At 33.5% G+C, this 24,781-nt stretch overlaps 1 protein-coding gene across 1 annotated transcript in view; it reads left to right on the top strand.

Moving 5' to 3' along the window:
• The window catches only part of LOC123542086 (uncharacterized), an 81,651-nt gene extending 63,863 nt beyond the window's left edge, over window positions 1–17,788 (top strand). The window contains exons 27-44 of the mRNA XM_053531275.1: window positions 915–1,094; window positions 1,888–2,064; window positions 2,841–2,963; window positions 3,387–3,514; window positions 4,116–4,445; window positions 5,711–5,930; window positions 6,503–6,774; window positions 7,206–7,416; window positions 9,366–9,608; window positions 9,845–9,994; window positions 10,438–10,632; window positions 10,827–11,078; window positions 12,242–12,431; window positions 14,116–14,285; window positions 15,780–15,944; window positions 16,161–16,286; window positions 17,060–17,191; window positions 17,445–17,788. Of these exons, the coding sequence (XP_053387250.1) occupies window positions 915–1,094; window positions 1,888–2,064; window positions 2,841–2,963; window positions 3,387–3,514; window positions 4,116–4,445; window positions 5,711–5,930; window positions 6,503–6,774; window positions 7,206–7,416; window positions 9,366–9,608; window positions 9,845–9,994; window positions 10,438–10,632; window positions 10,827–11,078; window positions 12,242–12,431; window positions 14,116–14,285; window positions 15,780–15,944; window positions 16,161–16,286; window positions 17,060–17,191; window positions 17,445–17,788 (3,608 nt within the window). The remainder of the gene's footprint in view (window positions 1–914; window positions 1,095–1,887; window positions 2,065–2,840; window positions 2,964–3,386; window positions 3,515–4,115; window positions 4,446–5,710; window positions 5,931–6,502; window positions 6,775–7,205; window positions 7,417–9,365; window positions 9,609–9,844; window positions 9,995–10,437; window positions 10,633–10,826; window positions 11,079–12,241; window positions 12,432–14,115; window positions 14,286–15,779; window positions 15,945–16,160; window positions 16,287–17,059; window positions 17,192–17,444) is intronic.
• Window positions 17,789–24,781: the final 6,993 nt, after the last annotated feature.

Below are 24,781 nucleotides of genomic sequence, written 5' to 3'. Positions count from 1 at the left end.
GTAAGTCAGACAGCTTTTGAGTAGAACATATATCACGGTGCTTAACTTGCTTGCTTGAATATGTTTCAAGTCATACAAAAGAAAAATAAAAAAAATACCGTCCAGAATTCGTCATGTTTGCCGTCTTTTTTGATATCCACAAAAAGTTGTCTACAACATTTAGATCAACACCAACGGTTCTGCTACGACTTTTTTCAAGGATGGAACAGCAAAATGATATTCTATATATCTTGTCATAGAATGTTTTACCAGACTATTACAATATAATAGACCTTTCGTGAAATAATTGACCCGGCTTACGGATCCGATTTGTTTCGCTCAGGCGTTGCTATAAGTCAAATTACTTAAACAAGATCTGCACAGAAACGTGCTATAGAACGTAAACAATATCTATCTATAGAAATTTATTTCAACGTGTGCGTATCATTCCACTTCGTTGAATATATGGATCACTGACTCTAAAATGAAAAGAAATATCCGAACGGTTTCAATTTTTGAATATAATAGCGTTTAAAAAAGAACGTCCTGATGAACTTTCTCTCTACTTTGTTGTGCAAACTTTCTTGCATGTAACTAAGGTTTGTTCGTTGTAGACTGATAGTCTTGTTGCTGAAAATATTAAAATACTCCAATTACACCAGTTTTAGGATTCCCGGGACCTGTTTCAACATGACGTTATATGTGTAATTATAATAATCATGTCTTCCGCATCTCCTATTTTTGTAAAATTGTTTCTCTGCCACGTTTTTTATTTCTTCTGATTCAAATGATAGTGATTTTCTAACGTAGCAACATTCTCATACATTTAAGGACAAAGTAGTGGAATAAAAATGAATTATATTAATTTTTTTTCGAGCGTTGTTTACGAGCGCATTAACTGCTCGCTTCATTCGAAATAATCGGTACATTTTAAGTATGCAGTGATCCCACGCCCAGCAATGGACGTACAACTGAGTCTGATGGAAAGAATAGCTATGTTTTTGGAAGTACTGCGAAGATAGAATGCAATACTGGATATGAACTCAAGGGAGACAGTCTCATTACATGTAATAATGGCGGTTTGTGGAGTGATGAACCAACTTGTAATTTATTTGGTAGGGCTAATTTATATGTTTCTAAAGAATATAATTCAAAACATTTTTAAATATATCATAATTTGATGAAGTTTATTGTTGTACTTTATTCATTCATTCATTTATTTATACATTGATCAAAGGTGCTACTTTTACAAATCTATAAATTCAACCGAGCTTTATAGCAATTAAGAACGAACGCTTGGAAATATTCTATATAATAAATGTTTAGAAACGTGCTGTTTTTTTTTTTTTTTTTTTTTTTTTTTTTTTTTGCTTCGGGCAAATAAACAACTGATAAATACATCTTTTTTTTAATTTAAACTACGCAAACTATTTATACATTGACATAAATTATATCAGTAAAAAACATTTAACATTTAACCAGGAAACTGCTATAAAATGAAATTTTACATTTTCCAAAGACCATGTCATCTTGAAATTTGCTACCCTTTGCCTAAGATAAAATTACGGCAAAATGGGTGTATTAAATTTTGATCTTGTGACCGACCATTGAACGTAAAGTGTGAACCAAATTTTACATGTAATCTAAACCCTATTACAAGACTGTTGTTGGTTCATTAATGTTAACGGTTTCAATTATTATAATGTTTAAAGTTCATACATTCTCCAATTTTTAAGTTCTTTTGGTATAACAGTATTATTACACAAGTGTTCCTTCGGCAAAGACGTTACATTGTGTAAGTCGGTTTTAACCCATTAATCAAACACACGAAAAACGTGAAATATATCAAATACGTTTGCTGTGTTTGTTTATGATGTTATTATACTTAGTAATTGATATTTTGGTAAGATTGCGGACCACCTACTGCTCCAGCAAATGGAGACATTGATGATATTCAGGGCACAATGTACAATGCTGAAATAAGATTCAAATGTGACGAAGGGTTTTTGCTTGTTGGCGAAGAATACTCCGTATGTGGAGCAAACGGAGACTGGAGTAATGACGCTCCGGAATGTGTGGCTAAATGTGAGTATAATGAAACTAAGATTTAGATTTGTAATATGGACAAATGTATTCATCGTTATTACATTGTACAAGCCAAGTTTCGTCTGGCTCGATTGTAACACAGTTGTAAAATTTTGATCACAGTCACAACTCTTTCACATTGATCTAGTTGCACTCCCGCCAAATCACGTAAACTCATGTACAAATAGAACTTGTACTTTATTAATCCATAATAAAGAAGTGACTAAGAAGAAGCCCGCCCGCTTAGCTCAGTAGGTAAGAGCGTTGGTCTACGGATCGCGGGATCACGAGTTCGATCCTCGGGCGAGGCGTATGTTCTCCGTGACTATTTGATAAACGACATTATGTCTGAAATCATTAGTCCTCCACCTCTGATAATTCATGTGGGGAAGTTGGCAGTTACTTGCGGAGAACAGGTTTGTACTGGTAGAGAATCCAGGAACACTGATTAGGTTAACTGCCCGCCGTTACATGACTGGAATACTGTTGAAAAACGGCGTTAAACCCAAAACAAAACAAACAAAAGACTAAGAAGAAGCTTACGGTAAACACTAAAAATGTCCAAAATTGACCAAAATGTTTTCTTGTATGTTTTTCATTTATTTCATGTAACCTTGTTTTCAGCTATCGCACATTTAGTTTGTACTATTAAAAAGTTCTCCAATGAAACGTTAGTGTTGAAGAATAAATAAGAAAAGAATGTTACCCTGCTAAAAAATCCTTATTTTTAGTTGCAATAGTTTAATATTGTTTTCTTTTTGACTCGTTTATTTAAGCTGCTGCAGGTGGATATTGTCAAAACAAAGATTATTGTTTACTTGAGGATTCAAACTGCATCAACTTTGTCTGTACATGTATTACCGGAATTTATGACACTCGCACAAATAAATGTGATACAAGTGAGTGCTTTAATTTTCAGGATACACATTGCATATAAATCATTTGCATATTCTTTTTACTTCAGTTATATAATATATATACTGTTGTTTTTACACACATTTCAACCAACATAGTTGTGCTAAAGTCTAATTATACAAAACCGTTTGATATTTCTCGAAATGTTTTGTCATTTATATGGTGATATTTGCATTTCGGAATCATCATAGCCTAAGATAAGAAATCTTAGGTCTGTATATATATAATGAAAACCAAACTGAATGTAAATGAATAATATGCATGATATGTAAACACCAATCTTGTCTAATCAGATGACGCATTCAGGCTAGCTAACGCAAGTGTGGATTTGAATTTGTGACTTTACGTAGCTGGTGTACTACCTTCAGTTAGCTAAGTCATAACATGATATATATTTAAACACTTAGTGCCACTGATGCCATTTGGGACTGACGTAGGTGATAAAACCATACCTAAAACAAGATCTATTTGTGGACCAAAGGTTTCATTTGCAGCAGGGTTTCCAATTTATGGCAAAATGCACACCGACTTATATGTAAGTAAATGCTAATTCTTCTCGCAGATGAACGCAGCATATGAACAAAGGTTTGAGTTGGGGCTAAGCAAGTATTTCCAAGACTGATGATCAGTCCAGAAATATCGAAACAATCATTTAGCAGTATTATGCTTAAGTAATTATAGTTATCAATATTTTGTTTAATATAAAGTTTGTCTAGGATTATTTAAAGCATTTTGCTGTATCCATACTGTGTTTGACTTTACGGGCAGAACATTTGCCATTGATTATTTTCAGTTGTTAGGTGAATAGCACTATATGTTTTAAATGAACCATAAACCATCTCAGTCGTATTTGTTTTAACTGACAAATATTTTCTGCATTTTTTGTTCTATGCAGCTAGATGTCGATATAAGTAATATTGTATTGACTTGCAATAGCAGACAGTTGGTAAAATAGATTTTGTACTGCTGCTGGGTTACTTCGAAGCTAATGTAAAAAAAACGAGTATATTCTATTCCTAATCTTTTATGCGAACAAATGTCTGACAAAACATTAATTTATGATTGTAAAATGAATGTTCTGATGTGTAAAGTGATTATTCAGGGAATGATGTTATATCAAATTCAATATTTTGTAGGTTTGCTCGTTTGGTTATGTGAGCTTTGATACTCAATTCAGCAATCCAACATCTCCCAGTAACAGGAGGGCAGTCAAAAGATTTGGTCAGAAGAGATTGTTACTTGCACCTTTTTATGCACCAATAGACCGCATGAAGTCGGGGCCGGTGTTTTATAGAACTTATCACATACTTAATATTAAAGAATTCATTGACAATACGAACATTATTTCGAACATCGAGAATATCGTGAGAAAATTTGGAAATCTTGATTCGTTTCACGCAAGCTTTATTTTGATTGCAACTTGGTATGAGCAAATACCTGCAAGACGTGGATTTGACCAAACAAAGGTTTGTAGTTTTTTTTGACTACTTTTGTCTTAATTCTGACCTGTCTCGTTGACTTTAAATATGTATATCTTGAACACGTTTTTATATAGCAGAGAACTGTGTGCATATTCTACAATAATGAGACTTGTAAAGTAAACGGTCAATAATTTAAGCAATACTGTATATCATTTGATGCCATGCCAAAAATAAAATCTGCTATCGTGAAAGTAATATATCAGTATTTTGCTTCTATCCCTTTTCCACGACATGATAAGTTGTACAAAAATGAACGGTTAATCCAAATATTTATTTAAACTGAAATATAATAAGATTTGTCTTGATATGCAGACGTAATATATATCAATATAAGAACTAAACTGCATTTTGTTTCCCAAACTTATGTCGTCTTTAATATGATCACAATATAAAGTACATATATTACCTTGAGATTTTCTAGACAAATCCTAACAATGACAAATATCTATTAAAATTAATTGATCTTCAGTTCGAACTAAAAAAAAAAAAAAAAAAAAAAAAAAAAAAGACACATGGAAAAAACGTTAATCTGCTGGAAGAGAACTAGTAGTCGTTTTGCTTGCGATTAATACAGTTCTACTATAAACGCGCGCGTTGATAAATAGACAAGGTTATCTCTAACACGAAAAATTTTTGTTCGTCAAGAGACATATTTTTCCATTTTACATATATTTTCAAACGTTGATGAGAAAATTAAATTAACGCAAAGAATGAGAGACTAGGCAAAAGAAAATTGAATTGTATTTTGTTAATTGTTTGACGCATTCTTGAAAGAGTTAGTTCAATAAAACATATGAACTAAGGTCAATGGTTATTTCTTGTATTTTTTGTAGCTGTGACACTGCATGGATTTACTTTTCCAACGTTTATATATCGACTTATATACACATATACGCGATTACATACTTCTCGACAAACATAGATTAATGAACAAAGCATTGATCAGGTCTGCTTCAATCACATGCAAAAACGGTATCACCCTACTCCTTACTCTCTTATTTGTTTCGTTCTTGACAGTAGAAATACGATTTGTTTCCTTATGTAAAATGGCCGCCATGAGTTCTCATTTAAACCCATCAAATACAATCGCCAAAGCAATATCTTTTGTTTGTAAAATGAATACATTTATTTTGCGCTATCTATGTTAAGACAATACAGTATTACAAGAAAACTTCTAGACAAATCGCTATTTAGTTAATCTTTTTGGACGGACCTGTTATTTTGCCTATGTATTCTTATTTTCTTTACAGACAGCAACGTTTCAAGTTGTTTTAGCATCAGACGGAAAGTCCACGTACGCCTTTTATATTTACGGAAATGGTATGATGAACTGGGTAAATAATCTTTCCACTCGTCCTCCCATCTGGATTGGAGAAACAGTGGATACATTGACCTACTCGCATCCGTTAGCTTTTTCTAATGCAGCTTTCAAGCTAGATGTTAAACTGACCGTTTCAAAGTCCGAACGAGGTACACTTACCTTTAAGAATAATCTTAATGTTGCGATAAATTTATCTATAATATATAATATATGTTATTATACGTACAATTAGATAGATAGATAGATAGATAGATAGATACTGCAAATCAAAGTATCAAATGCTAACCTAACCCACTAGATAATTATGAAAAGGGTAATATCAAATTAAATACATAAATTTCACCAACAGTTTAAGGGAGATAATAAGATAACAATAATTTAAATGCATTAGAATTTACATAATTGTTGATAACATTAATTTTACTCGGAACATTACAATTTGTAGTCTCAGTTTAAACGTAGCTGAGCAAGGTTTTATAAAACAAAATTCGGAAGTGCTTTATATGAAAAGAAAAACGTTTCGGATTTTGAAGTCCGCTAGACGTGTGGAGTTAATAAACAAAGAAGAAATACTATTCAGATCACATTTAAACGCAAATTAGCTCCGAATTCCAGGGTTCAAGAAATACGGTTCGTTTTAGTCTCTAAGACTGTCACATACGGTCATGCTGATATATATATATATATATATATATATATATATATATATATATTGTTTCAGATGTTTCGGGACTAGTCGTGAGATCACTAAATACACAAGGAAAGAAACACGAGAATGCTGCTGTTGACTGTATAAAATGGTATAATGAGAACTACAAAGAGAAACAGAACATTGCTTACATCGCCAGTATTGCACCCAAATGCCCTTGTGATATACGCCTTTCACGATTTGATCCTTGGTTTTGGATGATTGGACTCTACAGATGGCGCCGAGATTTGAATTATAAATGTGTAGATATGCTGCACGTTGGAAATTTCGGACATTATGGAAAGGCATTGAATTTTTATCTTGTACTTGTGTAATGACTAGTGTAAACTGCATAATTTTATTTTATAGCCAAGATTTTATGTTTGAATTGTATAATTGAAAGTACGAATAGAGACCAAAATTAAATAACAGTAACCTTTTAAAATATCACAGGTAACCGAATCATTTACACTTTGTTTTCAACATATGCATTATATGTTATTTAGTCAAGTTTTGTTTCCGTTAGGTTACATGTAACACCGACGCATTAACAAATCACAATTATAGTTTCTAGTATCTTTTTTCTTTTAATGGAGAATTCAACACACATCGCCGAGGGACAAGTGACTGGAAGTCTGTGGTGACCTTAACCACTCGCCACACAGAGCCCTGGAAAGTTGTCAATCGATGTTGCAGTAAATACTTAATAATAGATTACATCTATTGCATTATTTAGACATGTTGTTACGACTTGAAAACTTGGCTATGGGTATACGAAAGACCACTTGCCGGTAATTTTCACCTGTATAACTCACGGCACCCTTCTGAACACATATTAAACGACGTGGAGCCGAAAACTAAATGTTGTGTATTGTCAAATTATTGCGATCTCTACTACGAACTGAGGCCGACTGGACTTTGTTATAAGACATCACCGTATAATTTTGGTAAGCTCATTTATTTATGTTTGCTCTTTTCTTTCGAAATAACTTAATGAGCCTGATAAACTACGAAATGACAGTCACTATTAATATGTAATATTTTAAGTAAATTTCAAAACCGATAAACACAAAGTATACAACTTTAGTATTCTTGTTTCTTCGAAACCACACGTACGTTTAAATGAAGTCAGGTTCACTTGCGATGACATTTCTTTTGTTGCGACCAAGAATACTATATTTTGTCTTTGTTTGAGATAAAGGGCATTTTAGAATCAAAATAGTGTATACACAATGTAAGACACCCGTGTTTTACTTCAATAAATGTGCTCAAAATCGATTTTACGATGCAAAGATAATTCACTCGTGTTATGCCTTCGTGGACGTTTGATCTCTTTTTAGCTCACATGTCACAAAGTGACAGTGTGAGCTTTTGTGATCGCGCAGCGTCCGTCGTCTGTGCGTCCGTGCGTCGGTGCGTAAACTTTTGCTTGTGACCTCTCTAGAGGTCACATTTTTCATGGGATCTTTATGAAAGTTGGTCAGAATGTTCATCTTAATGATATCTAGGTCAAGTTTGAAACTGGGTCACGTTCGATCAAAAACTAGGTCAGTAGGTCTAAAAATTAAAAACTCTTATGACCTCTCTAGAGGTGATACTTTTAAATGGATTTTCATGACTGTTAGTCAAAATATTCACTATGATGATATCTAGGTCAAGTTCGAAACTGGATCATGTGCCATCAATAACTAGGTCAGTAGGTCAAATAATAAAAAAACCTTGTGACCTCTCTAGAGGCCAAATTTTTCATAGGAACTGTATGAAGATTAGTCTGAATCTTCATCTTGATGATATCTAGGCAAAGTTCGAAACTGGGTCAACTGTGTTAAAAAACTAGGTCAGTAGGTCTAAAAATAGAAAAATCTTGTGACCTCTCTAGAGGCTACATTTTTCATGGGATCTTCATGAAAATTGGTCAGAATGTTTACCTTGATGATATCTAGGTCAATTTTGAAACTGGGTTATGTGCCATTAAAAACTAGGTCAGTAGGTCAAATAATATAAAAACCTTGTGACCTCTCTAGAGGCCATATTTTTCATGGGATCTGTATGAAAGTTGGTCTGAATGTTCATCTTGATGATATCTAGGTCAGTTTCTAAACTGGGTCAGTAGCGGTCAAAAACTAGGTCATTAGGTCTAAAAATAGAAAAACATTGTGACCTCTCTAGAGGCCATACTTTTGAATGGATCTTCATTAAAATTGGTCAGAATGTTCACCTTGATGATATCTAGGTCAAGTTTGAAACTTGGTCACGCGCCATCAATAACTAGGTCTGTAGGTCAAATAATATAAAAACCTTGTGACCTCTCTAGAGGCCATATTGTTCATGGGATCTGTATGAAAGTTGGTCTGAATGTTCATCTTGATGATATCTAGGTCAGGTTCAAAACTGGGTCACATGAGCTTAAAAACTAGGTCACTATGTCAAATAATAGATAAAAAACGACGTAATACTCAGTTCAAAACTGGGCCATGTTTGGACAGGTGAGCGATTCAGGACCATCATTGTCCTCTTGTTTGTATATTAATAACGTTAAAACACGATTTTTCTATGCATTGTTTCTTAATTAAATTATATATTAGACATACATTAAACTAATTGCAGCAATACCGCGTTAACAGTCCATGTTTCCCCGATTGATAATGCCCAGATTCAGTGATAATTTAAAAACAGTTTTGAGTTTTATGTAAGAATTGTCTATATTTGGTACCTCAATGTTGCAATATACGCCTTTATTTAGTTTGACTGCCTTTTCTGCACATTTTGATCTTTAAATTTCGATTATCTTAGATATATTGAATGTAAATTAACTGTTCTCTACATTTAAAATTACATACGTGTTTGATACGTGTTTGATTATGATTGATTATTTTTTATACTTTTCATACATAAGGAACATTCTGGGGAGACCCGCATTTCAGCACATTGGATAGTATGAATTTCACATTCAATGGACTTGGAGAATATACACTTCTAACAATAAATACAGACAAGTGTAATTTTGATCTACAAGCCAGAACTGAACGAGCTTTAAAAGAGGATGGTAATTTGTCTGACGCCACAGTCTTTGCTGCTTTCGCCGCCAAAGATTCAACAAGTTCATCGGTACATGTAGAGCGCAACAAAAAGAGAAATGGTAACATAACAGTATTTGTAAACCTGAAAATCTGCTGATAAAATACCTAATCAATACCAATGGATAATTGTAAAATTTCACATATAAATAACATAATTTGACAGTAGTAATTCTGTTGCTGCTTTTGAAAATAACCCGCACTGTTTGCCTTATGAAAATAGTTTTTGCACAATATTTTAATAAAATAAAGCTAGTTGTTTGACAAAGTAAATATGATGAATGTATATCGATCGCAGGTATCAATTTGTATGGAAATGGCGCTGATCTGACAGAGCAGTATAACTCAAATACAAATGAAACTGATCCTTTTGTGTGGTCTTCAAGTGACAATAACTTGACCATTACCAAACGAAATGGCAGTGTGGATGTATATTTCCCTATTTGTAGTAAGAATCAAATTCATTTGACTACAGACTTAGGTAGTAGATTTCCCTCAAAAGCAGATCCAGTTAGATTAAGTTTTGCATTTTTAGAAATGTGATTATTCAATCATTGACATTTTTATATACCTTTGCATATAAATAAATATTGAATAGATGGGAATGTTAATATGATCCTAAAAATTATTTTACTGGTTAAATTACTTTGAACCACTCGACGTTATTTTCATATGTTACAATGGTTTTCAATATATACTTTTAAACAATTAATCTGTATTTTTAATATCAAAAGGCTTTGATACAATTCCAAAAAGCACAGAGCACACAAAACACTACTAGAACAAAAAGACAGAATATCCATGAAACACAATAATGTTAGTGCGTAGACCCATGAGTTTAATTTCAGCGGGGTTATTATGGTTTATACATATATATTTGCTGCATTTTAGACATATCGCTGATCGTATCAATCAATGTTGAAATGTTGACTTTGCGCACGTTGGTCCCTGATAATCTTCAAAATTTAACAAACGGACTTCTTGGAAACTACAACGGAGATTCTAGCGACGATTTTACGATGCCAAATGGAACAGTCCTACAGGAAAACATTACCGAAAGAGAAATATTTGCATATGGCCAAACATGCAAGTATCTTATATGTTTGAATAAGATGATCTTTTTGAAATAATAAATGTAAAGTTACATGCATTTCCTTAAACTTTGGAATATACTGAAAAAAGTTATAATGACAATTTGTATTTGTCTTTTTTTCATTTTTGAAAAAAGAAGCATTAATAATGCATTGCAAAGTAAAATAACAAAAATATTCTAAAAATAGGGGCAATAAATCCGAACAACTCGGCATTCGTTTATGACGATGGAAAATCCTATTTCGATTTCCAAAATGAAACGTACGTTCCAAGATTTTTGGACGAAGCTGACCCTGAGCTCATTGCGAAAGCTGAAAAAGTATGCGACGGTTCCAGTAATACTGAGTGTGTGTTTGACTATGTTTTTACGGAGAAACCAGATATCGCAGAGGAAACCAAAAAGGTTAGAGGACAGTCAGATGCAGACAAAGCAGAAATCGGTAAATTTTGTCTATAGATATTTAAACAAATGAAATATTTATCAATTTATGTGTTCTTTAAGATATACCAGCATAACATTATCTATGAACTTTACGTGTAAATCTTTATTTGACATTAAATTTGCTTTCAAAGCATAAATTTGATTAAAGGTAAACAGTTGTTTATACTCAAAGACATATAAAGCCAGCTTTTACTTAGAAATTCAATAATGCAACGCATGATTTTCCTGCCTACACAGGGAACAATTCTTACCTGATTCTTAAAATAATATGATATTCACATCAAGTTTGTGTACGGTTTTGCCAAACATATTATGATAGTTCTTGAATAATGAAAAATTTAAGTAATTACGAAACTAAAGTACATTTACTTGAAAACACATCAGGTAGACCAGCTATTACATATCATGATAATGTATAACATGACGCTTGTAATATTTTTATGTAGCGGCTATGTATCCAATTTGCATGATTAAACTTAAACATTTGTAACCAGATAAACCTGGAATGACCATGTTTCATAAAAGAATTAATATAGGTAATATAAAGACTTGCCCACTTTATAAAGTGAAATGTTACGTGAACAGCGTTTTTCAATTATAATCCTGTCCATATTATGTCAGTGTATTGGGAAAAGAAGGTAGCTATGTTTCTGCTATGTACGATAACACAGTAATATATCTAACAGTTTAATATTGTTTCCTTTGATTTCTCGTATCTCTAGATATTTCCCATATTTTAAAGAAAACATATTGGTGTAATAGATCATTCTCTTTCCAGCAACATAGTTCTCAACATGTTTTACCTTTACAATGCTGTGGGTTTAAAAAAATAAAAAGAATGTCTGTTCGTTAACGAATTTCACACAAGAACGTCACACTGTCCTCCTGGGCAATGAAAAGATTTAATATTAACTTACTGTTCTTTACAAAGAGATGCCATTTGCAGTAATTATGCATGAGGTTTTCGCGCTAGAGGTACAAAGTTGATGCTTTGCATAAGACATTATGTACATAGCCACCTAGGCATACATCTAAATGTTTACTTGAAGTTTCCATTTTAGTTCCAACGCTTAGGAAGTATGATTATATGCAAACTCTAAATTTTATCGGTTGTCAAGCGTTATTTTCAAACATAATAATTTCAAAATTATTGTGTATCAGACGAAATTGTGCCAACACTTGAAGGATGTTCAACCGTTAATGTGACAAAAGGACAAAAAGCGTCATGTAAACTTAATGTTGGAGACGGTGACTCAGTAAAGATTGTTTCAAGTAACGTCAGTGCTGAGATTGATCAGGGGTCATCAACAATTACATTCGTACCTGAAACAGATGAACCCGTTACAATTCGGTAAACTGTTCTGGCTATTCTTTGCTTTGTAAACGTAAAGGCTATATGTTATGAAAATAGCATTATTCGAGCGTATTCATTTCTATGAAAGTCATAAAATATTTTTCGGTTAGCTTCATCTAAGTCTATAGGAAAACAACAATTATAATTAATCCTGATAAAAGATTGAAAATGCTCGTAATTACAAGTTGAACTGTAGAGTTTGAAAAGTGTCATTGATACTATCAGACATCAAAATATCTTCATAATTCGTTTTTTAATGTTTTCATGAGTTTTTAACACAACAAAATAAGGTAAAGATATTAAATACAATGTAAAAATCCTACTTAAGAATTAGCGATATATATGTTAATATTTATAGCAGAGCGCATCGCCCGTTCCGAACTTCGTTTCGCCCTGTTGCCCCGCCAGACAGCCTCTCCGTTTTACAACTGTTAAGTTAATTTCCTTTTAGCCAACCTTCACTTTTTTGCCTCAGTGGGTAAAATATACTACTTTATTGACCCCTTTATATCGAGTGATACACGCCATGGAGTGGGGGCTTAGTCATAGTAAACAAATAATTAGCTGCTGTAATCGTGCCCGAGGCGGACTGTGATACTTTAGACCGCTCCACTAGCATTAAAATCACCGGAACTTAGTTTTAAAACAATTTGCAAACCAGTCTGAAAATTTTCTTCATTTTCGCCTAACCTGTCGAAGTGTACTTTCATTTTCAGTCATAGTCGTAAATGTCCGTTTCTACACAATTGAAACTTAAATACAGACAACAAACATTTATATCTAATTAATAAGAATCGATCACAATCAAATTTAAATAGGAAAATATTTAGACTTTAGTGTTTTACAAGTTTTAAAAATCGAAAGTGGATTGTAGTCTGCCGTGTAAAAGTGACGATTTTTCATGAAAATGTCTTTGAATTTAGTTTAATAAGATGTAATGACAACGTAAAGTTTAATGTCAGATACTGTAAAATGCTGACTTAACATAAACGACTTTTAGAAAAGTGTAACCATACCTGGATATAGAATTTTGGATACCCGGAATACGTTCTATAATAAGTGCTAAACTTGCATTTATACTTTTGTAAGTACAAGGCTTTGCCTTATTTCATTTATTTTAGTGGAGGATAAATTTTATCTTCTGTGTTTTGCACGTATAAAATTATAGTCAAGTACATGGAAAATAGTAAAAATTATCATAAGCCTAAAAAGTTATTAAAATGTTATTGCAACAGAAATAACTTCAAGTTTTTATTTCTTTAACGAATATACAATCAATATACAATTGAAAAAGAATTGTTTCAAGTTGATAATCAATGCGAAGTGAAATAGCAGCAACATTTTAGTTAATAGGTGTATTAGATGACAGACATAGCCTATATGCCCTAAACATGCCTATAGAGCGTCAAATACTATGCCTAAATTATGCAAAATCCAATGCCTAAAGAATGTTGAAATGCACCGGATGCATAGACCAGTTACAATATTTCACGGCGGAGCATGCTTCATGGACGCCTAGAAGGGCCATTCTCAGTGCAAGCAACCTGCCCTTTTTTAATCCTAGCCTGAGCACTGTATGTCTATTGTGTCTACAGTATATATGTATGTAGAAATGAAAATTACAGTTTTTCCATAAAAGCTTCAAATTAAACAAATGTGTGCAGGGTTTTATATTTTACAGTGTGATGGCGGAAAACGAAAATGGCCGATCCTCTCCAACTTTTGCTGTAAGTGTATTACTGTGTACAGCATGTAACGGGCATGGAGTATGTACAGGTGTTCCAAGAAGCGATCCACGGGAAAATGAATACTTTCACTATTCCGCGTGCGAATGCGACCCTGAATATGAAGGTTTAATTTCTGATTACACTAATTTTTTTAACTGTTATCAAAGTCAGACACGATTCTGTTTCGAATTAATCTTTTTAATGGATTTCAATTGCAGTCACAAATTAGATCATAAAACAATGTTTACGAAAAATGATTTCGTACCTTTTCGTATTAAATAATAATACAATTAGCATGAACTTAATGCTATCTCTTGGTTCATTTTGTTTAAATGCAAAACTAGCTGCGAAGAAGTTTGATCTTAACCCTTTGGTACATAATATAAACTTTGTTCTCAAAGGAACTGGCGAATTAACAAGACTGAATCCAGGAACTGGCCAGGGATATGAGTTACACCAACCACATCACAATTACAAACACTTGACTTCCAAGCTAATACAATTTTATCTGTTTTACATATTTTATATAAATCAGCACTATTATGATGACAATGATTCTATAAACACTATTAATTTCTCTTGTAAGAAAATGCGACAGGGTCTAGAAATAGTCATTTAAATATTTTAATGACTTTTGTTAAGGATAAACTCCGGAAAGCTATGATGCGTAATCCATATTTGACCCTAGCACCATGCGATTCATTAGTCTACGATTGTCTTTTTGTACGTGTTTTTACATCGTATGTGGCTAAGGGCATCGTGTTATATTTTGTATAGACTCTCTATAGTGAAATTTGAGTGCAGTTGCCCTGCAGGTACCTCACTTCTCACGTATATTGCGTTACGTCCGAACGGCTTCCGTGCCCTTGTTTTATTTTTGACGTTAAATGAATGTAACACTTTTGGCGTCAGTTGGTATTTGAAGTCCAATAGACTTTTTGATTTCGTATTCAGTATTAATTGGTATAATAAAGTAATTAATGCTGTTTAAGAAACATTAAAATCTGCCATTTTCGCAGTAAATAACTGATTTATTCTTTATAAATGTATTTTTGAATGGTTATGTAAATATTGATTGGAAAGAATTTCTTGTACAATTGTTTGAATGCCTGTTTTACATTCGTAGTTAGAGAATCGGCAATAACGGCATTTACGCGAAGTCATGATTGTCAAACAACAGATGAAACAAGAAGCCGCATATCTGCCTTGTGTATGAGTTAAAAGCCCGAGTCCCTTTTATGACTTTTTTCTATACATTTTCGCTAAATAAAATAATAGAGGCTGCGGAGTCCGTGAATCCGTATGAAAATTGCACTTCTGCATCCAGCGTCCGCATGGAAAGCCGAATACGGGCAGCAGTATCCGGGCTCCGCGGACACATCGCAAGTAAAATGTGAACTAGGTTTAGGTTATGTCATTTAACTGATTGAAAGTGGCTTTTAGCATGTTGCATCGTATTTTGCTGCATCTTTTTGAATTTAGATGTAATGTCTACATAACCGAATATTTTTAAGCTAATAGTACATTCTTTATTTTAAAGACTCGCGTATCTAACAACTTTATTTGTTTAGGTAGTAAAATTATATCGATAACAATTTTCCTTTATCTAAATACACAGGCATTGATTGTGAAAATGAGTTTGACGGATGTGCGGCAAATCCCTGTTCTTTAGACAGAAACTGTTCAACTCTAACGGCTGAGGAACAAATTCAACGAAATAGATCGTACGTCTGTGACCCGTGCCCGACTGGTTTTGAGGATGACGACGATGACGAATGTATAGGTATGAGGGCACACATCGTAATAGTAAAAAATCAATAACATTCACTTCTTTTGACGTTCGAAAGAATAGAACGTTACAACATAAAATGTTGTAATAATTTTAATAAATTTTCAAATACATGTTTTGCGATGAAATAATAAATAGAACGTAGAGGTTGTTTGAAAATGCACCAGTAAAATGAAATATACATAACGAAATGCTGAATCATTTATTTAGATATAGACGAATGTGAAGTAAACAATGGTGGCTGTGATCAAAATTGTACAAACACAGACGGCAGTTTTGAATGTACATGCAAAAGTGGATACAGAGTTGACAGCAGAGACAGTAGTGCATGTAAAGGTAAAGTATCGTGCACTTAAACCCTAGAAATGTCAGCATATATGTGTGTATAAAGACGTTTTAAGTGATTGTAATTCAGAGAAAAAAGCCCTCAGGGGCCGTATTAATAAAGCATCCTAAACATAAGTATAAGAAATTGGTTATTTACTTAAGTATTACTTAGGTAAGAAATTTATTTTACTTAAGTATATTTGTTATTTATAAAACAACTTAGTAAGTAATTTTTTGCTTTTATCGTGGACGAAAACATTAAAAAAGGGACAACATTAATTTCAGACAAATACAACATGCACAAATATGATTGAAGTGCTTTTATCTGGAAAAACAACACTTACTCGTACTCACGACGCCATTTTGTTTTCTGACTTAAGTCATTTCATACGTATCTTAAGTTTAAGCTGTTTTATTAATAGGACTTAGGTTTGTTACTTAAACTTAAGCTTAAATCACCACAAACTTAAGTAAAATCTTCAACTTAAGTCAAAACTTATACTTAAGATGCTTTATGAATACGGCCACTGATCTATCATGTGTGACTGATTAGGTCCTACCATATAAGATAACATAAATTATTTGCAATTTGATCTATAATAGTTTTTGTACATGAGAAATGTTTAGTTGCAACAGATTTTACTTTGACTAAAGCCACTTATAAGATTTTATTAGATATTATAGTATGACAGCAAAGAAAAAGATGTTTGACGATTAACTGCATAGGACGACAACGCGATATATATTATAAACAATTTTCGACCAATTGAATTTATTTGCAGATATAAATGAATGTGAAGAAGCGACGCATAATTGCGACCATATATGTAATAATACAGAAGGTGACTTTACATGTCAATGCTTCGCCGGTTATGAATTTAATACGACTTCACAGACTTGTCAACAGACGTCGGGTAATATTTAAAATTCGATAGATATATCACTGAAAAGAATATTTCTAAGGAGAATCGAGAATTGATGTGCTACATGTACTTGAAAAGAGTTCTTTTAGATACACACTGTTAATTCGTGGGGCTGAAAGTCAAGCGAGAAATGTTAAATTTTATTCTAGTAATTTTCTACTCGCTTTGCATCTTATTCAAGTAGAAAATTATATATGTTTCTGTATCTTTCTTACGTTATTGATGAGTCAATATCTTTGTTCAGATGGCAGATGTACTGACATTGAGAAGAATATGTGTTCAAACGCACACGGTTGCACCAAAGAAGACAATAAATCGGTTTGCTTCTGCAAAGATGGATATGATTTAGATTCAACTGGAATTTACTGCCAAGGTATATTTCTCGTGTTAACAGAAAAAAGAAACCTAGCCCTGAAAGTTAATATCTCAAATTCAAAGGGATCGGGTGTTTCACTTCAAGAGAATCAATCAGACTTAAATCATATGCAGGTCGAAGGTGTCTGCGTGGCTGTGAGTTTAAGACCACTGAAGTCGAAGACTGTTTCTGATGTAGCAAGGTTCAAAACCATCACAACGTTGTGTGATTAGAGTTCAAACAAAACACTAACCATTTCTCCGCATTCAGCTGTATTTTTGAGACACGCATGTTTTATACATTTTTAATTTCTAATGTATTTTTGGTAATTTTTCACGTACAGGTCATTCGCAGCAGTTCAAAGTACATGTCTTTTATAGACTTTTTACAGCTATAAAACAGGTCTTATATTTTCATACACTGTAACTTCTATCTATCTCCTGTCACATACCACATCTTTAAATGCGTGAAGGTTTGAAATATAGAATAAAATTTCCTCTCTGCGTGTATCGTTTTAAGTATTCACAATGATTAGCCTATATTTGTGGTCTAAAGATTGTCTAAAATTACCGAGATGGAGTATTTATATAAAGTATTTTACAGGAACTTAATGACAACTTATCATAGCTTTTTCCCTGCAAATTACATTATGTGCCGGAAATACGGTACATTTCTACATACGTAAAAATATATACTGATTACTGGACCTCTAGACAGACTACAAATCTATATGTCTGGTTACCGGACCCCTAGTCACATCCATGCCGGCTTGGAAAAACCTAGAACAACGCTGTCATCAAGTCTCTCTATTTCTTGAAATTCAATATGCTTCTTCTACAAAAAAATATTGTGAGGTTAAAAGTTGGATAGATGTCCGATCCCTATTATGCCGTTTACGGGGGATTATGAAAGGGGTTATATTCACGGGCCTCAAATGGCTATTTTCTTGCAACTTATTGATCAAATCGTTGTTGTAATACTCACTTTAGTATGAAAGTTTTCCCTTTTAGATAGATTAATATTATGTTTATATAATTCTATTGTGTACCATATTTTTATTAAATAACCATTGTTTGTAGTTAATTGTTCCTTACAATTATGGTTGACATTTCACATCTGACTTAGCAGGTAATGGATACAAGCAAAGAACTATAAAAATAAATATATTTTACACTTCTTTGATACAAGGGTACTATCAAAGGCATCCGATTACTAGAAAGGCGCCTCCGTTTTAGATATTCATTGAAAATAGCCTCATACATATGTGTGTTCATGCATTTTAAAGTCAGTCTGTTTGAAATGCAAGCTGTCAATAGTAATCCCACAAGGAACAATAATTCGTAAAGCGTATTAGCCCGTGATTTGCCTATTTGATTGTGTCGAATGGAGATTAATATACTTTATATGATCCTAAAATGGTTCTCACGCAATAACCAAAACAGATATTCTGCACCTGTGATATATAACCAGACTCCGGTATATACCGGATTCAAGCGATCGGAAGGAAAAGTATCTTTAACATGTATATTCTGTAACTAGAGTAATACTTATTATTTAACCCGAACCTTTTGTCAGTATATTATGCATATTATTCACTAAATGCATGCAGACACGCAAAAGTTTGGGCCATATATGTATTTTGCCATGCCTTCCGATAATAATGCTTTTATGACATGCAGAACTGCACCAGATCTCGATCACGTAACGAAATAGTCTCTGATTACGTGAAGTTTGTTAACTTCAGTACCATGTCATTTGCAAATTTGTGCTGCCTTTCATTTATTTTTTATCTGTCAAGATCTTTTTCCTGCGTTTCGTATATGCATTTTCTATTCATAAGTAAGCTAAATCATGTTGCGGGTTCCAGTTTTTTCTGCCATTCTCCCTACAAGACCACGGATGTACGGTGCGGGTACGGTACTGGGAAAAACAATTACCTTCTCGGTTACCTCCCCTACTTTTAAATGCACCATTTGTATACATTATTGATTTGTCTTGACATGAATTATTGAACTTAAACAATTTTGATCAATACTTAAATTTTAACAATAGATCTCAGTGGAAATGAATACACGTTTTCCTCGCAGCCATATTCAGTAGGATAAGCCAGTAGGTATCAGTACAATATTGGAAGAGTAATTAAAAGAAGACCGACTGAATCAGTAAAGTGCACTAAAGAGAACGTTTGAACCTGTTGTGAAGTGTACACGTAAAACGATACATGTAATGTCAACACATGTAGTTGGTTTATATTGTCTTAACATAATTTATAGGAAGTGACTATTCATACGGTCCCGTAGGAATAGCCTCACAGGCTATTCTTACGGCTCTCCCATAAGAATGATAAATCCGCAGGTGTCTATTCCTGAATTGAATAATGTTACTCAAATATGTATCGAGTATGTTTGAATAAGTTTCAACATAACAATAATTATGTCGGTTGATATGATGTGAGTGCGTAAATACCGCGAAATAAATATGTTAAACACAAATAATGAATAATCAGTCAGGGGTGTAACTGTTTCAAGTTATCACATTTTATAACCCATTTGAGTTACTGCGTTTACTTTCATAACTTGTTTCAGTTATCATAAAATATTACAAAGCCCTCCTGTGTCAATTCGTCATTTTGAATGTGACTAATGCAATCATTTCCTGAATCCTTGGCCTTTTATCTTTCCAGCTGTGCAGGAAATTTTTTTACGCAAGGCTGATAAAGTCTTACGCAAATGGTTTTTAAGCTATAAAACTCTTAACATCCCATTATGCTCATCAGGTCATTATCAGACTAAAAGAGAATTTGATTAACCACAGTTTGCTACTAATTGCATTTTAAAGCTCACTTTGTGAGAGCAGTAAAAAGGCTTTTTTTTGAATAACTTACCTGGGTTATCCTTATTTTATAACTAATACAGGTTATAAAATTCTTGAAAAAGTAACTGAAATAGGTTACATAACCTAAAACAGTTACACCCCTGACTGATAATAAATCACAAGAAATGAAATTTAATTAAATAATATAAGGATCCTTCATGATTCAATTTATTAAAGCCGGCTACCTTGACTTACATGTTCATATACGATATGTCTATATAGAGCCGGCTACCTAGACCTTTAGTCTAGGTATCTGAAACCTGCTATGCAGACTAAAGGTCTAGGTTAGTAGGTACCTAGCCACTGTCTTTTAGCAATGAACAGATTAATACCTCCATTTGTTTTGCATTTAAATGTTGTGTAAGCTAATGTGGTTACCAGCCCCTAGCCACTTCCTTATCTGATTAAGGAAGTGGCAAGCCTTGAAGGGTTCTGGTAACTGAATATCTAGACTAGGAGGAGTCTATAGGTCCTATAATCAAGGGTACGCCTATACTGCGCAATGGAGATAAAGTGCGCAATGGAGGTAAAGTGCTAAATGGACTCAATTTTTGTTTTTGTTTTGTGATCACCCTTCGTCCGTCTATCAACAATTTCTTGTCTGCACGACAGAGGTTTCATTTATGATTTTATTTTTACCAAACTTGCACACAACTTGTATCACCATAAGATCTCGGTTTCTGTCTTGAACTGGCCAGATCCCTTTATAGGTTTTAGAGTTATTGCCCCTGAAAGGACCAAACTTAGCTATTTTGACCTTGTCTGCACAATAGCAGCTTCATTTATGATTTGATTTTAACCAAACTTGCAGACAACTTGAATCACCACAAGATCCTGGTGCCTTTCTTGAACTGGCCAGATTCCGTCATGGGTTCCAGAGTTATGGCCCCTGAAATGTCAAAAACTTGCTATTTTGGCCTTTGCAGCCATATAGAGACTTCATTTATTGTTTGATTTGATACAAACTTTCAAAATATCTTCAACAAAAAAATAAACCTTGGATTCCATGACGAATCTATCAGATCCAATTGTAGGTTCCAGAGTGATTTTATATCTGATTACCTCCCCTGGTTGTAATCAAAATGGTTTTATATCAGTAAGTACTTATAGGACTTATTTGAATTTCATTATTGTCATTAGTTGGACTGAGGTAATCAAGGTAGATTACTATGGACTGATTTTATGTCAAATTACCTCCCTTTATTTCAAATTAAAATGGGTATATTTCTGTAACTGATGAAGATACTGATCTGAAATTTCATTTATGTCAACAGATGGACTTAGACAGTAAGTGAAGATACAAATTGACTTAATTTGCGTATACTAATGCATGATTACCTCCCCTGATTTTAATAAAAATGGATTTATCTCGGTAAATATTTATGTAACTTATTTGAAATTTCATTATTGTCTTTAGTTGGACTGAGGCAATGAGGGTAGATAGCTATGGACTGATTTTAATGATATGAATACTTTACTAATATATTGTTGTATAGGCTTGTACTCTGTATCTTCTACATGGACTGATTTTACGTCAAATTACCTCCCTTTGTTTCAAATTAAAACGGGTGTATCTCAATAACCAATGAAGGTACTGATTTGAAATGTCATTTGTGCCATCAGGTTGACTCGGACAATCAGGGTAGATAACTTTTGACTGAATTTATGACAAATTACCTCCCTTTATTTTATGAAAAAAAAAAAAAATCAGCATCATCTAATGAGATTGGTTTTAAATGTTTTTTTAAGTCTTCCAGGGTAAGGAATAGTCATGTTAGTACAAAAATGCAGAATTTGAGCCTGGGACCATCAACTTGGTATGGAAATTGGCCCTGACTAGGTCAAAAGGGATTGTTACAAGAAAATGTTTATCTTGATGATATGTAATTTTTGTATGCCTGTGTGCTCAGGGGTGTGGGATTCCTATGTCCGACTTGTCCGACTCGGGACTTTTTGACGGCGGACAAGTGAGTTTTTGCATTCCGTTTGTGTGGACAAGCACAAATTTTCTGGTTTGAAATGAAAGAAGGAAAAATTATTCAGAAATGCTGAACAGTGCTTCAAGTTTACGCAGTTAATAAAATAATTTGACATACAAAACGGATGTTTCACCCGCCGAGGGCCTCTCGATTTCTCCAGTTTTGGGAAAACCATACTGCGTCTAAATTTAGCATCTCTTTCTCTGCGTTTTGATTGGTTCCATGTCACAAACTCAGCAAATAGAAACCGGAAACGTAAACAATTATCACAAAGTTTTGGACAAACTCGTTGTTACAACCTCGTCTGCCAACAAAAATGGAAGCCAACAGTCAAAGCACAAAGACTTCGCTATAGTATGAGTCGGGAATTTTCATGTTTTCTAACTGTAACAGTCAGAATGTTTCATGCTTTCTCACATGATTTCACATGGCATGATGGGCAGTCTTCCAGATATTTCTGTTAAATGTCCGACAGCCTCGCGGACGAACACAGCCTAAAGTGCCGAAAGCTTAATTTTTGAAACAGCTACAGTATTACACTTTATTATGTTTGCTTGTAGATTTTGTCCAAAATAAAGAATTATTTGCATGCTAAAATGTTGAAAATCCAGGCAAGTAAGTTTTGACTGCGGACAAGTAGATTTTTATGTCTCATTTGTCCGTGGACAAGTGAAAAATATTGGGATTTCCACACCCTTGGTGCTCTATGTCAAAACTTGATCATATCATTTTGAGCAGTGGTACTCAGGTGAGCGATACAGGGCCATCACGACCCTCTTGTTTGTTTTGAGAGAATTGAATTAAGACAATATATACCAACTACATGTGTTGACATTTCCTTTTAATAAATAATCGTTCCAAAAAATGTTGAGTCCATTGCGCACTTTATCTCCATTGCGCACCATTGCGCATATTACCTCCATTGCACACTATAAGCATACCACTGTATCAATATACATATATGGTATACAGTAATACTGTATACTGTATTACCAGTGTCAAAGGTAATTGCTGATAAAAGTTAAAATAAGTTTTCAAAATGTTGCCGTTGCCGTTTTTACGCTTTTTTTCTTTTCTTTTGGATTATTTATAATTAGCCTTCACTCAAGCTCAACTTTTAACATCAGTTTCCGTTAGTCATTGTTATTTATTTGCACAAGAGTTAAAACAAATTCAACAATGTTTGAGCACAATACATGTCTTAAATACTGAAGAAAACATTCAGTTGATCAGTTTCATTCAGCAGTCCAGAGAAAAACAAAATTTTGACAAAAGCATCCAATTATGGCAAACAAATTGCTATTTATCATATATCGAATTTACAATTGTATTTTTCCCTGTATTAAAGAATTACACATACTTCTGTTTCCTGTCATCTACATTTGAATTGAAAACGAAGAGAAAAGAATGCAAATTTTTGAAGTCATCTCCTGTTTTTAGAGATGAAAATACAGTCTACAATTACCCTTAGTAAATACCATTCTCTGTATTCATATTGATTACTGGACATCTAGACAGCCACGTATGACCGGATTCCTAGAAAATTCCTGTAGGCCTGTCTAGAGGTCCGGTAATATGAATATTTTATGGTATTTATGATGAGGAAAGTTTTATTTATAGCAAAAATATGCAGGTGATGACTTTAAAAATTTACTCGTGATTGTTTTTTCTTATTTTTAACTAAATCGCAGGTGGTCAAAGTTTTACTAGGCATCGATTGAATGTCAATTTCATCTATTGTAACCGATGTGGGTTCGAGCATCACTCAGGGCGTTGAACTCTTCATGTGTGGAAGCCATCCAGCTGACTTACAGAAGGTCGGTGGTTCTACCCAGGTGCCCGCCCGTGATGAAATAATGCACAGAGACCTGGGGTCTTCCTCTACCATTAAAGCTGGAAAGTTGCCATATGACCTATCGTGTGTCGGAGCGACGTTAAATAAAAACCCCCAAAAAACCAAACTATTTAACAAAATCTCTGTCCAGTTGGGAAAAAACAACAACTAAAACAAACTGAAACTGGTAGACTATACTACCAGTATATCAATCATAAGCCGACTCTCAGGCCCTTCAGGCCTTTGATTTTTAACTAAATAACAGGTGGAGGGGAACAGAAGTACTAACATTTATAATCCTTTACATGACCACGAATTAGTTAATAAATTATCAATAGTAAATGGTAATTTGTGTGCATAAATGGAATATTTTATCAATTTTGTGTTTTTCTTGGGAATATTGTAAACTGTTTCAAAACTGGAAAACAAGTATCACTTTGAAATAGTCCATATATCAAGTGACCTTGACCACTAATATGTATATTTAACTACTGTATAGTTATTGTTTACTGTCTAGATCTATCAGGATTTTTTCGCCA

The sequence above is a fragment of the Mercenaria mercenaria genome, chromosome 19 (assembly GCF_021730395.1).
Source record: "Mercenaria mercenaria strain notata chromosome 19, MADL_Memer_1, whole genome shotgun sequence".
Classification (NCBI taxonomy): Eukaryota; Metazoa; Mollusca; class Bivalvia; order Venerida; family Veneridae; genus Mercenaria; species Mercenaria mercenaria.
Note: the sequence above shows the minus strand (reverse complement) of the source record. Positions and strands in the feature narration are given on the sequence as shown.